Source organism: Xiphophorus couchianus, chromosome 2 (genome assembly GCF_001444195.1).
Source record: "Xiphophorus couchianus chromosome 2, X_couchianus-1.0, whole genome shotgun sequence".
Taxonomy (NCBI): Eukaryota; Metazoa; Chordata; class Actinopteri; order Cyprinodontiformes; family Poeciliidae; genus Xiphophorus; species Xiphophorus couchianus.
The window spans coordinates 2,252,406-2,265,429 of NC_040229.1; the positions used below are offsets into that span (position 1 = coordinate 2,252,406).

Consider the following 13,024-nt stretch of genomic DNA (forward strand, 5'->3'; position numbering starts at 1 on the left):
ACAAAAGTTAAAAGGCAAAGATGAAAAATGTAAATTTGAAAGTGTTTTTGCCAATATGTTTCTGTATTTTTGCTCATAATTCATGTTTCTACAGTATGTAAGATGTAGAAACCTGTTAAATACTTCAGGGCAGCCTTGTATTGGGATTATTGTAAACATCTCGGATTCATCTAGAAGATTTCTGACTTTTCAAACTCACAAGTGTCCATGTTTTTTCTTCTAAATTTCTGAGATTAATTAAAAACTTTCTGCGATTTTTTTTTTTTAAAGAAAATTTTAGACTTTTGAAACTCTGAAAATTTTTAGAAGATTTCTGAGATTAATTTAATAAAATAAGTTTTTTGTTCTAGCACACTTTCAACTTTTCAAACTGAGAAATTTTCAATTCTTGAAAATTTTAAAGTTTTTCTTTTATCACATTTTTAACTTTTGAAAGTCAAATTTCCATGTTTTTTTTTTCTAGAAAATTTCTTAAATTAATCTTCAAATTTCTTTTCAAGTCAGTTTTTGACTTTTGAAGCTGAGGTTTTTGGTGTAAATGTCCTCCTGTGTGTTTTTATTCCACCCAGACCGGCCCTAATCTTCCTGCGTACCACCACAGGGCTGGCGCCAGCAGCAGCAGTGCGGTGCTGCCCTCCACAGCCGGACCTCGGCCCGCCGGGTCCCCCGCATCGCGTCAGTCGTCGTCCACCACCAGCACGTTGCCGCTCAGCTCGTACTCCACGCTGGCCCAGTCGAAGATGTTCCCCTTGGGGACTTTGTGTCCGTAGTGCCAGGCCTGGATCATGCTCCGGGAAAGCACAGAGTCCCACATGTTGACGTCCGTCATCTCGCCCACGAAGCTCTGCGTGGCCTCCAGGCCGCCCAGGTGTTTGTCCGGGTCCTGGCCCAGCAGCACGGTGCCCTTGGGCCGCACGCTGTGGCCCGGTTTGTACACCTGGTAGGTGCTGCGCCTGCCGTCCGCCCAGAAGGCGGCCAGGCCGGAGCGCGACTCCCAGGTGAGGCAGAGGCTGGTGCGGAAGGTGCTGAGCGGCGGCAGGCGGAAGAAGACGCCGTCGCCGCTCAGGTAGAAGGAGACGCGGCCATCCTTCTCGCGCCACACGTTGAGCTCGTCGTAGTCGGCGGTGCGGTAGGCGAACAGGATGATCTGGCGCTCCTCGGGCAGCTCGGTGGCCACCCGCATGCAGAGCGTGAAGGCCCGCAGCGCCATCTCCTTCTGAGGGATCAGAGCCACGAAGCTGAAGTCCGTCTCATACGGGAAGACCAGGACCTTCTCACTGAGGCCCACTGCAGGTACCAAACAGAACCAAACAGAACAAAACATAATTTAGAGGAGGAAACCTTAACAAAAATATGGTTTATTTTTAGTACAGACGAGGATTAGTGTCACTGAAAATAAAAGAATTCTGACTTTAATCTCAGAATTTGGACTTTATTCTTTTGAGATTGAAAGTCAAAATTCTGAGTAAAAAATAAACAAATTTTGGAGAAAAGTGGAAATTTGTAAGCTTGAATTGTCTAATATTTACCTGAAAAATCCCAGAAGAAAAAAGTTAGTTGATTTTTGATTTGATTATTGTCAATTTTGAGATTAAAGTCAGAATCTCAAATTTTCTGTAAAATATGAAAACATATCCGAGCTTGAAAAGTTGAAAATTTGCTAAAAAATTAAATAAAATCTGAAAATTTGAGATTAATTAATACATTTTTCTGGAAAAAACATCTAAGCTTAAAAATTAGAAAATATTCTAGAAAAAAACTCAGAAATGTTGAGATTAATCCGACTTTAATCTCAGAGTTTTGATCTCAGATTAAAGTTAAAATTTTCTGAAAAAACTGAATTCTAAGTTTAAAGTCAGAATTATTTTTGGTTTTTGTTATTGACCCTAATCCTCTTCCGTAGTTTAAACTGTCACCATGTCATGTCAGTATGAAACATGAAGCTCCTTTATCTTGGGAAAAAGTTGCCTGTAAGTTAGTTTTTTTCTTATTTCAAGACTTTACACTAGAAACTAGACAACATGTAGCTAGATTTAGTGTTTTTGCAGTGTAAATGTCGTCAAGAAGGCGTTAAAACATTAATGTTTATTATTTCATTACAGTTCATTGGAAGGATGTTGGATTTATCTGATCCCCCAAAGCTTAAAGAACCATTTTACCAAAACCAGTTTCAAAATGTCTACCTTGTGTGGCGAAGGAAGGGGTCAAAGAGGCGAGCAGAACTGTTACCATGGTTACAGCGTTGACGCCCTGTAAACACACACATCTCATCCAGATTAGATAAACAAATTAGGACAAATTCTAAAAACAACCCCCAAATTTAGAAAGATAAAAATGTGTTTTTACCATTTTGAAGCGGTTTGTTTTTCCTCCAGCAGCTCGGTCTGCTGCTCCCATCTGCAGTGGGAACCAGAGCTCTTCCCCGCTGGTACAGAGTGATGATGTCATCGCCATGACAATGGACCCGGTGTGTGAGCCTGGAGGACCGTCGGCCATTTCACCCAGAACCAGAGACTTCAGACGTAGGTGTTTTCAAAATATCTCCTTACATTTGTCTACTGACTGGGATTTGATCAGGTTGAAAGAGGAAAAACACCTGGAGCCTCGTATTAGCATTAGCATTAGCATTTCCGCCACCACAACGTATCAAGGCCAAACAAAAAGGAAGAGCAAATTTTCTCCAAAAAAACTGAACTTTTTAGATTAATTTCAAAAATGTTCTAGAAGACATGAACATTTTTGAGTTTAAAAAGTCAAAAATTTGCTAAAATAAAATTCAGAAATTTTGAGATCAATCTGAGGAATGTTCTAGAACAAATTGGAACATTTCCGAGATTGCAAAGTTCAAAATTTGCTAGTAGAAAATCAGAAGTTTAGAGTTTAATCTAAAATTTTCTCAAAAATATTGGAAATTTCAAAGTTTGAAAAATCTAACATTTGCTAGAAAAATTTCAAATTTTCAAAACCATCTGAATGAAATGTTGAAAATATGCTAGCATAAAACTCAATAACCAAACAGACATTTCCTAAAAAAACAACAACAAAAAAACTGGAATTTTCTATTTTGATAGTTTAAAATTCAACGATGCATCTTCAGCGTTTGAAAAAGCAAAAATGAGCTAGGTTGGTGCATAGAGTAACTCACTCGCTCTTTGGTTGCCTAGCAACAACCTGCTGGGAAAGAATCCATTTCAAGTCCCCATACCCAACTTTGGTTACCTAGCAACAACCTGCTGAGTAACTGGCGCAGCAGCAGTTTAAAGTTTTGCCTTTTTGCCTCATGACTGGAGAGAAAACTGGATAAAACAAGAAATGCTGTGACACTGGTTTGGCAATATTTCAAAATGAAAACAGAACCAAGCATTCATGTTATCAACATATCTACATTTAATACAGTTTATTAATTTCTAGGATTTCTCCAGACAAAGAAAAGAATCCTAACTTTTCATAAACTAAAATCTGAGCAACACCAGCAACTTATGTACAAAAACTGAACCTCAGCACAAAAAGCGGCCGGCCGACCGAACTCACCAGACACATTCAGCTGTAAACTACCAAGCACTGGATTGAAAACTCCTTTTATTCACTGCAGAAACACAAAATCTAAACATTTTTTGTTTAGTTTCTGCTGCAAATATCTCAGGACACATAAAATAAGACAAAACAATAAACTTTTTAGCAAAATATAGGAGCTCGATTTGAGTCAGTAACTCTTTAATATGGATGAAAAAGCTCAAGTTTCATTAGTGGATTATTTCCCTTATAACAAGATATTGTTCTATAAGTGAAATAATCTGCTAATAAGACTAGAATGTTTTCATCTTAGTAAGGAATTATTAACTTAAAAGAAGATGCTATTTCTTGTTGAACAGTTAGTTTTGTCTCATTTCAAGTGTTCTGAGATATTTGCACCAGAAACTAGGAAAAACACTTGGTTAGATTTTGTTTTGCAGTGTAAACATCATCAATAAGGAATAATTTACTACATTTCAAGGATGTTTGATTTATCTGGTCACACCGAGAATAAAGAATAATTTGACCAAAAACCAACTGAAGGAACTAAATGATTATGAGAGCATAAACGTTAACGACTTATCAATGATGCTTACACTGCAAAAACACAAAACATAACCAAGGCTGTTTGCCTAGTTTTAGTGCAAATATATCAGTACATTTCAAATAAGACAAAACTAACTGATCAGTAACTTTTTAGCAAGATATAAGAGCTTGTTGAGTCAATGATTCTTTAATACTGATGAAATATTTCTAGTTCTGCTGGATTATTTCAATTATAACATGAAAAAATGTTTTATTATAATTAAAATAATCTGCCAGATAAATTTTAATTAACATTTCTATCAATATTAAGGGATTATTTACTAAACAAATGCTCTTATATGTTGCTGAAAAGTGACTTATTAGTTAGTTTTGTCTTATTTTATGTCTACAAAGACATTTGCAATAGAAACTAAACAAAACTATTTTCTGTATTTGCAGTTTTATTACAAGAAATGCTGTAAATCCAGCAAACACTTGGACTGAGGTATGGATAAAGATGTTCTAACCCTTCCAGCATGTTTTTATTTATTATTTTAAGTGGCAGACGTTGGGTCAGTGGTGCATCTGAACCTCAAGTCCTTTCTGACAGGGAAAAGATTTGTCCTAGTTCAAGGAAATGCACTTCATGCTTGATGCGATCCTCCTCATGTTAGCGTCCAGAAACATCTTCTGGGAACAGACAGAGCAGCAACAGCTGAATGTCTCTCAGGTTTAAACATTTAGGCGTTTCATCTCATATCCAGCAACGTGGAAATGTTTTGTTTTAATGCAACAATTCATCTTCTGCTCCCAGTTTGAGGTTTTTCCCGAAACCTTAAACTGTTCTGATAAAAAAAGAAATATAGAAACCATACATTCAACTTATCTTAATTGTCTGCATCGGGGTGTGATTGATATGCAAAGGAGAAGAGATCTACTTAAATCTACTCAACGTTTTTTACAGTAAAGTGACGGGGACAGGTGTGTAAGAGGCGCCACCTGCAGGAAGAAAGGGGTACTTGCTCCCTTTTCCTTTGAGTCAACAGCTTTTTGGCATTTTAGTGACTGATGGTCCATTTTTCATGAAGAATTACATAAAATATACTTGGCTAAAATAAAACTCCGTCTTTATGGAAAAAAGTCTGATTGCTTCCTCTGTGTTAATAATCGGTGGAAACACTGGACTGTGGCGCTTTCAGAGAACGAGAGAAAGCAGGCGGAGCGCAACAGAAACCTGAGCGCGATCTGGTCGCCCGATCTGAGACCCAAAAACAACGTGATGAAGAGGAGGATGAAGAGGAAAAGAGTGAACTTAAAGGGAGCAGCGGGCAGCTAACACTGAGCGTCAGAGCCGGAGAGAGAAGATTTACTGCAGAAGAAGAAATGATTCTCCGGTTTGTGGTCTGCAGTGAGGCTGTTCTGCTTCTCTACAGTCTGGTGTCGTCCAGGCTCTGAGCGTCGAACTGAACGGGGAAACGGGCCGGGCTCTTCAGTAGTCCTCCACCCAACCGTTCTCCTGGATGAAGGCGTCGATCACTTCCTTCATGGCCAGGTTGGGGATCAGCTGGTCCTGGGTCAGGGGGCTCCGGGTGACGGGGTCGAAATGGCCCACCCGCTGCACAGAGCCACACAAATACAGATTTATTACATCTGGGGGCAGAGACATTTTAGAAATGAAACGATTAATCGATTATTGAAGTCATCATCAATTCATTTAGGAATGCAAAAATCAATAAATGGAGTATAAAGGCTTTAAAAAAACACTATTTGCTGAAAAAACACATTTAAAACTGGGCCTGAAGCTAAATTATTTTAATTAATTGATTAATCATCAATTATTCTGATGATTAATCAATATAATCATGAAATAACCCTAAAATAGGATAGTAGTCACCAAAGTATTTAGACAAATTGCCTAAAGTTCTACGCCTGAAGGTAACAATTATTTTAGAAATTGATTATTCTGACGATTAATCAGATAGAATCAAATACCACATTCTGAATATTTTTCATGATTATTGTAATAGTTGCCAACTAATTTAGTAATCGATTAATTTCTAACCAGAATATAAAGTCTCTTAAAAAGGCTGTTTTTATTATCTTAAAAGATTTGGCTAAATTATTGCTCTAAGCAGGGCTGAAACAATGTGATTAACTGTGATTAATCAGTTACTGAAATAATTGTCAACTAATTTAGTAAATCGATTAATCGTTAACTGGACTATAAGACCACAAAAAGGCCCATTTGCTTAAAAAACACTATACTTAGAGCTGGGCTTTCAACTAATGATTATTTTAGTAACTGATTATTCTGACAATTAATCGATTAATCGGATAAAAACAAATGCCACATTCTGCATTCTGAAATAGTTTTTCTGTATCGGATTAGTCTGAGCCGATACTAAACCTCAGATATCGGCATCAAAAGTGAAAAAGGTTTTAGGTCCAACTGGTTCAAATTCTGCAAACAAAAGTCTCATTAAACACCATCTGATAACCAACTGTAAATTACAATTCAAATAACAGCGGGAAGCGTTGAGCTGTTGGAAGTATTTCTTTAGCTGCATTGTTTGCTACAAACGATGGAGCGTTCTCTAGAGGAAGTCCTGACCAGAGATCTGAAAACCTCCAACTCCAAACATCAGATGATCTTCATCTGTTGGGCGTTTCTACCTGCAGATGCTCCTCGATGTCTTTGCGGTCGTAGGTGATGCCGCTGGGCGTGATGCACGGCTCCCGCATCAGCTCAAAGCTGATCTTTCCACAAAGGTAATCTGGAATCTCTCGCTTCTGGAAAGACGGAGAGAAAAACACAGAAAGAGATAAATGTGACGTTGAAATTCAGGTCAAAATGACGATAATATAAAAACGATATATGCTCCTTCTTCTGCAGAGTTAAGGTTCAATAAATCCAGATTATCATCTGTCTGCTGATAGACAGCGCTGTTTCCATAGTAACCGTCGGTGCTAAAAGTAAAACTGAAGTACACATAATGTTTTACTGGATAAAGTCATGCTGGTTTAATAAAAAGAAAACAATTAAAAGACTATTTCCCTTAAATCTGTTACATGTTTGTTATTTATCTCAACATATTTACCAATGAACAGATCAACAGGAAGTAAAAATCATTCTTCATACTCACTTTTCTTTTCTCATCCACCTGAGAGAAAAGCTCTTCCATCTCCATTAAATATTTCTCCTTCACATTAAGATGAAATAAAACCAGATATTAATACTCAACAGCATTTTTAAATATATCATTTCTGCATTTTTTAAAGGTTACGGAGAAATAAATAATAGGGCTGAAACAATTCATGATGATTAATTGATTATTTAAACAATTGTCAACTAGTGTAGTAATTGATTAATCACATTATGATGAAATTAAGAAGAAAATCAGACAATACTCAAAAGCATTTAAAACATATTTCTGCAATTTTTAAAGGATAACAACAAATAAATAATTCAGAAACAATTAACCATGATTCATCAATTTAAATAATTGTCTACTAATTTAGTAATTGATTAATTATATTACGATGAATTAGGAAGAAAATCAGACATCAATACTCAGCATTTTTAAACATTATTTCTGTAAGTTTTAAAGGATCACAAGCAGTAAAGCTGAAACAATTATGATTAATTGATTATTTAAATAATCATCAACTAACTTAGCAATCGATTAATCACTATTATAAACGTAGGAAGAAGGAAATCAGACAACAGGACTCAACACATTTTTAAAAATATTTCTGCAAGGAGAAACAAAAAATGTACATTTCTGCTTTTATTTATAATTATGTCGGTTTAGGTCCTCCATACAGCAGCAGTCCTAGTAAATAAACAAAACAACTCACATGTTTAGATGAAATTTTTCCAGCATCGCCTCCATTTTGATTGTCATCCTGTTTCTCTTTGTATTCTTCAAGTTCTCTGTAAAAACACAACAAAGTCTCCGTATTTAAAACTCAAAGTCTCCATGTTTAAAACTCAAAGTCTCCATGTTTAAAACTCAAAGTCTCCGTGTTTAAAACTCAAAGTCTCCATGTTTAAAACTCAAAGTCTCTGTGTTTAAAACTCAAAGTCTCCATGTTTAAAACTCAAAGTCTCCATGTTTAAAACTCAAAGTCTCCATGTTTAAAACTCAAAGTCTCCATGTTTAAAACTCAAAGTCTCCATGTTTAAAACTCAGTCTCCATGTTTAAAACTCAAAGTCTCCATGTTTAAAACTCAAAGTCTCCATGTTTAAAACTCAAAGTCTCCATGTTTAAAACTCAAAGTCTCCGTGTTTAAAACTCAAAGTCTCCGTGTTTAAAACTCAAAGTCTCCGTGTTTAAAACTCAAAGTCTCCGTGTTTAAAACTCAAAGTCTCTGTGTTTAAAACTCAAAGTCTCCGTGTTTAAAACTCAAAGTCTCCATGTTTAAAACTCAAAGTCTCCATGTTTAAAACTCAAAGTCTCCATGTTTAAAACTCAAAGTCTCCATGTTTAAAACTCAAAGTCTCCATGTTTAAAACTCAAAGTCTCTGTGTTTAAAACTCAAAGTCTCCGTGTTTAAAACTCAAAGTCTCCGTGTTTAAAACTCAAAGTCTCCGTGTTTAAAACTCAAAGTCTCCATGTTTAAAACTCAAAGTCTCCATGTTTAAAACTCAAAGTCTCCATGTTTAAAACTCAAAGTCTCCATGTTTAAAACTCAAAGTCTCCATGTTTAAAACTCAAAGTCTCTGTGTTTAAAACTCAAAGTCTCCGTGTTTAAAACTCAAAGTCTCCATGTTTAAAACTCAAAGTCTCCATGTTTAAAACTCAAAGTCTCCATGTTTAAAACTCAAAGTCTCCATGTTTAAAACTCAAAGTCTCCATGTTTAAAACTCAAAGTCTCCATGTTTAAAGCTCAAAGTCTCCATGTTTAAAACTCAAAGTCTCCATGTTTAAAACTCAAAGTCTCCATGTTTAAAGCGCAGTGTTTCCATGTTTTATTCAGGAGGTGAAACATGTCGGTCTGTTGCGTGTCCAGCCTCACCGCTCCTTCTCGGCCAGAATGAGTTTGGTCAGGTAGGCGTGAAGCTCGTTCTCCTGGTTGATGCGCTTCTCCTCGATGCTGTTCCAGCGTTTCTTCTTGGCGATGCGCAGCGCGCTCGGGATGTCATCTCCGAAATTCAGCCTCTGCTCTTTTGCCAGGTTATAAGCTACAAATGACATTAAGAGGATGAAGTGAATAAGTACAGGCAGAATGTTGAAACTAATATCTCAATCGAACGCTTGTGAGAAAAATACAAATCAGGAATCTAATCATGTAGTGGTTGAATCCAAGCAGCCATGTTTTATTTACAGCTGGATGCACTGATCCATCAGGCACCAGAATCAGATGACTTCCCTCTAAATCAGTGATCAGCAGGCCAAATATTGATAAATTATCGATTTATATATATATATATTCATGAAACAAACAATTGAGTGTAGACTCAAAGACCATGTACTGAAAAAACTTGGAGCTGCAATCAAACCAAAACTGTACCAAACATTTATAGATTTTGCATTTAAGATAAAAAGAAAACTGCATGTAAATATTTATCCATCTTCCCAGAATTGATCAAGTTTCATAGTTTGATCAAACATTCTCTAAAGGAGTGCTGCGCTACTGCATGTTAAGAAAATAAACATTTTATTGCCTATTTAAATAAAGAACAAAATTTTTTATTTGGATTTCTAATATAAACTTAAATTGTTAAAAGAAAAATCTGATGGATGTGCAAATTTTTGGGCGATTAATCAATTAATCATCTGAATAATCGGAAGAATCCTCAATTAGTAAATTATTCATTAGCTCCAGCCTTAATGAGAACCATAAACTCACACTGTTTTTGTTGAATGGGCTTTAAAATATGACCTGCATTCATTTTATTATTATATACAGCACAGACAGACTTGGGTCGCGATTAATTAATTTTACTCTAACTTGAGTAAAATATCTGGATTTTCTACCCAATGCAGGAAAAACAAACAAGGCGGTTTATGTGGAAGCGTATTTTCGGCGTTTCCTCCGACCTTTCTGCAGGTTGCCGATGGCCTCGTCGTAGTTCTCCAGCTCCAGGTGACACTGGCCCAGGAAGAAGTGAGCCTTGACCGACTGACTGTCCAGCTCCAGCGCATGCTTGCAGTCTGCCAGAGCTTTGTCGTACTGCTGCAGCTTCACGTGGCAGAGCGCCCGGTTGGTGTAGTACACCGCCACCGACGGATTACGGTTCTGCAGGTTGAAGGAAACAGACGACAGAAACTCAGCTGGATGTTATGGAAACACAACGGATCAATAAACTATTGTTTATGTTAGGAAGTCATGCAGTTACCATCATTTTGGTAAATACTGTGATGACATCATCAGCTACATTAAGTTTCACCATCAGTCATTGTATTCTGAACAATCTGTGGTGATGATGATATATTTAAAATATACTGTTCAGTCCTAATAATAAACTTTTAACTTTGCTACTCGGCATGTCAAATTATTGTGACAAACGATAATGTTGTCAGTTTGAGACCAGGCTTGTTGCAATATATCAATGAATCACAGGATAATTAAAATGAGCTCAATAATTTACATTTACATGGTTTATCATTTTTCTCTCTCTCCCAAAAAGTCTCCAGTCTAATGTTTTGGTCTCAACCAGCTCTTATTTTGAAGGACAATTTTGTTTCTAGAGACTGAACAATTTATTGTTATCGTTTTAATCTGAATGATTGTCAGAAATGTAATTTCCCTTCATTCTCACAAGCATAACCTACTTATTGGTAGAGAACCCAAGAATTATACTCAAGTAAGAGTAACACAACTTCAACATGTTTTCACTCGAGTAAAAATAAAAAGTAGCCGTCCAAGAAATTACTGAATTAAGAGTAAAAAGTTGATTTAATACTGAGTAACTGATCGAATTATCAATCATTTAATATTTAAAAATTACATCTTCAGAGTCAGATGGACCAAAATATAAAGTTAAGTGAAAACATTAGTATTTAAATGACCAAAATGACTATAACTCATGCAACAAGAAATAACAAAATCAGACAAAAAAAAAAAATTCCCAAATCAGTTTCTTTCAATTAAAAACTTATGAAACTTTAACAGAAACTGCCAGTGTGTTTCTGTGTCTGGTGAATTTTTGGTTAAAACATGATTGTTTTTTCTTCAGTGGGAAGAAAATCCAGAAATTTTACTCAAGTACGAGTAGAGATAATTAATTAAAATTACTCAAACTACATTGTAATAAATATATAGTATATATAGTTTCTCAAGTAAATGTAATTGAGTAAATGTAACTACCCAACTCTGCTTATTGCTGCTTATTACATAAAAATAGTCGGATTTTATGGTTTTGTTGTGATAAAAATGTAAAAAATCTGCATGAATATGTGTTTGGTGGAACAGACTCACGATGGCTCTGCTGTAGCAGGACGCAGCCTCCTGGTACTTGCGGCAGAGGAACAGCCGGTTCCCCTGCTCCTTCAGCTCCTGCGCGGTGGAGCTCTTCTCGGGGCTGCCGGCCATCTTCTCCACCGGCTCCGCGGGGCCCGCCTCGCCCTGCTTCCCAATCCTGTTCCCCGTCTCTCCGGCTGGCTAGGTGGCAGGTGTCGGAATGTCCTGCCCGCCCTGGATCGCACACAGACTGGGGGACAATGAAGACACAATGCTGGTCAGCATCCGCTGCAACGCACCTGCAATGCGTGTCTCTGGGTGCCACGCAACTCCACGCCGCCCGCACGGCGTTACTTTAACTCGCTGACTGTGCAGACTGATGGGAAACACGGCGTGGCAGCTGAATTAACTGTTCACAACACGGGCATCAGTTGGATTAAATGGGCAGCTAGCCATCTGGATAACATAACACCCCCACCAACACTTTTAATGCGTCTAACTGACATTAAAATTGCGTTAAATTTGCAAACAATAACTCATTTGCGCATTATTATCATGGATGTTATAGCTGCTGAAGTTGTCATCAAACACACAATAGAGGCAACGCCGCTAACTTTAGTTAACCTGGAGCCATCACACCGATGCTAAGCTAACTTAGCTAGGCTAATATGTCGGTTAGAATCTGAGTTCGGCTTCAGCTAGCTCTTCCTGTTCTGATTATACTGACACAATTCACAATTTAAGATCCACGTCATGAGCTTATACCGCTCTCCATCCGAGAAAATCGGTACCAGAACCTTGCTTTTAGGCGTTTTCACCACAACGCCGCTAGGCAGCCTCAAAACAGACATTAGCTCAAGCTAAATTAGCCCTCACCCGTTCGGGTCCGTTGAAGTTCGGATTTGTTCCGATAATCCTCCGGGTCGGAACCTTACCTTTTAGGGTGAATCTCACATTCAGGTGGATGTGGCTTTATAAGTGCTCATATAAAATATTGTTCTGGAGATTTCTTTCTTCGAGCTGTCATGACAGGTTGTTGTTATACTGACGTCAAACGTTTTTAGGCGACGTCAACGGAAGCCGAAAAGAAGCGCAGTTTAAAAATAAGTAAAAGTTTTAAAATACTCAGAAAATTTATGTTGTAATTTTATATATAAATGACAGGTCAGTTTATTCTTTTAAGGGTCCTTGCATATTCTGATACGTCCTAATTTTTTTCAGAAACTAGTAATAAAAAACAAACAACATATCAATAAGTATGCTACTTTACCATGTTAGAATATGGAGGACCAAAACTGACATCATTAAAAATAAAAGCAGAAATGTAAAAAACAAAAATTCTATATATTTTTTTATTGATAATTCATGTATAGGGAAAAGGGAGAAAAATATCTTATTTTTAATTATATCAGTTTTGATATACCATACTTTGGTATACCAAAACAGACAATTAAAAATAAGAGCAGAGAAATATAAGAGAAGAGAAATATATATTTTTGCTGTTCCTTACACATGAATTGTCACCAACAAATATATATTTCTTGTTTTCTCCTCTTTCTCATACACATATTTTTGGTC

General features: G+C 36.9%; 2 protein-coding genes across 2 annotated transcripts; both read right to left on the reverse strand.

Moving 5' to 3' along the window:
* Nucleotides 1–452: 452 nt before the first annotated feature.
* LOC114159395 (pentraxin fusion protein-like) lies at nucleotides 453–2,880 on the reverse strand. Its single transcript, XM_028041347.1, has 3 exons — nucleotides 2,347–2,880; nucleotides 2,184–2,250; nucleotides 453–1,287 (listed from the first exon to the last, which is right to left on the reverse strand). The coding sequence occupies exons 1-3, from the start codon at nucleotides 2,494–2,496 to the stop codon at nucleotides 677–679; spliced, it is 828 nt and encodes a 275-aa protein (XP_027897148.1). The 5' UTR covers nucleotides 2,497–2,880; the 3' UTR covers nucleotides 453–676.
* Nucleotides 2,881–4,445: 1,565 nt separating this feature from the next.
* stub1 (STIP1 homology and U-Box containing protein 1) lies at nucleotides 4,446–12,534 on the reverse strand. The gene is made up of 8 exons (XM_028041333.1): nucleotides 12,382–12,534; nucleotides 11,465–11,696; nucleotides 10,084–10,282; nucleotides 9,059–9,224; nucleotides 7,897–7,972; nucleotides 7,182–7,238; nucleotides 6,712–6,828; nucleotides 4,446–5,653 (listed from the first exon to the last, which is right to left on the reverse strand). The coding sequence occupies exons 2-8, from the start codon at nucleotides 11,576–11,578 to the stop codon at nucleotides 5,528–5,530; spliced, it is 855 nt and encodes a 284-aa protein (XP_027897134.1). The 5' UTR covers nucleotides 11,579–11,696; nucleotides 12,382–12,534; the 3' UTR covers nucleotides 4,446–5,527.
* Between the last annotated feature and the right edge of the window lie 490 nt (nucleotides 12,535–13,024).

What these genes read in the sequence shown, in the direction of transcription:
- LOC114159395 (XM_028041347.1), bottom strand. Translation starts at nt 2,496, where the DNA reads ATGGCCGACGGTCCTCCAGGCTCACACACCGGGTCCATTGTCATGGCG. An exon ending in AAACAAACCGCTTCAAAATG is followed by an intron (nt 2,251 to 2,346) that starts GTAAAAACACAT and finishes GTGTGTTTACAG; the next exon opens with GGCGTCAACGCTGTAACCAT. An exon ending in CCCTTCCTTCGCCACACAAG is followed by an intron (nt 1,288 to 2,183) that starts GTAGACATTTTG and finishes TGGTACCTGCAG; the next exon opens with TGGGCCTCAGTGAGAAGGTC.
- stub1 (XM_028041333.1), bottom strand. Translation starts at nt 11,578, where the DNA reads ATGGCCGGCAGCCCCGAGAAGAGCTCCACCGCGCAGGAGCTGAAGGAG. An exon ending in CATCGGCAACCTGCAGAAAG is followed by an intron (nt 9,225 to 10,083) that starts GTCGGAGGAAAC and finishes TGTCATTTGTAG; the next exon opens with CTTATAACCTGGCAAAAGAG. An exon ending in ACATCGAGGAGCATCTGCAG is followed by an intron (nt 5,654 to 6,711) that starts GTAGAAACGCCC and finishes GGCTCTGTGCAG; the next exon opens with CGGGTGGGCCATTTCGACCC.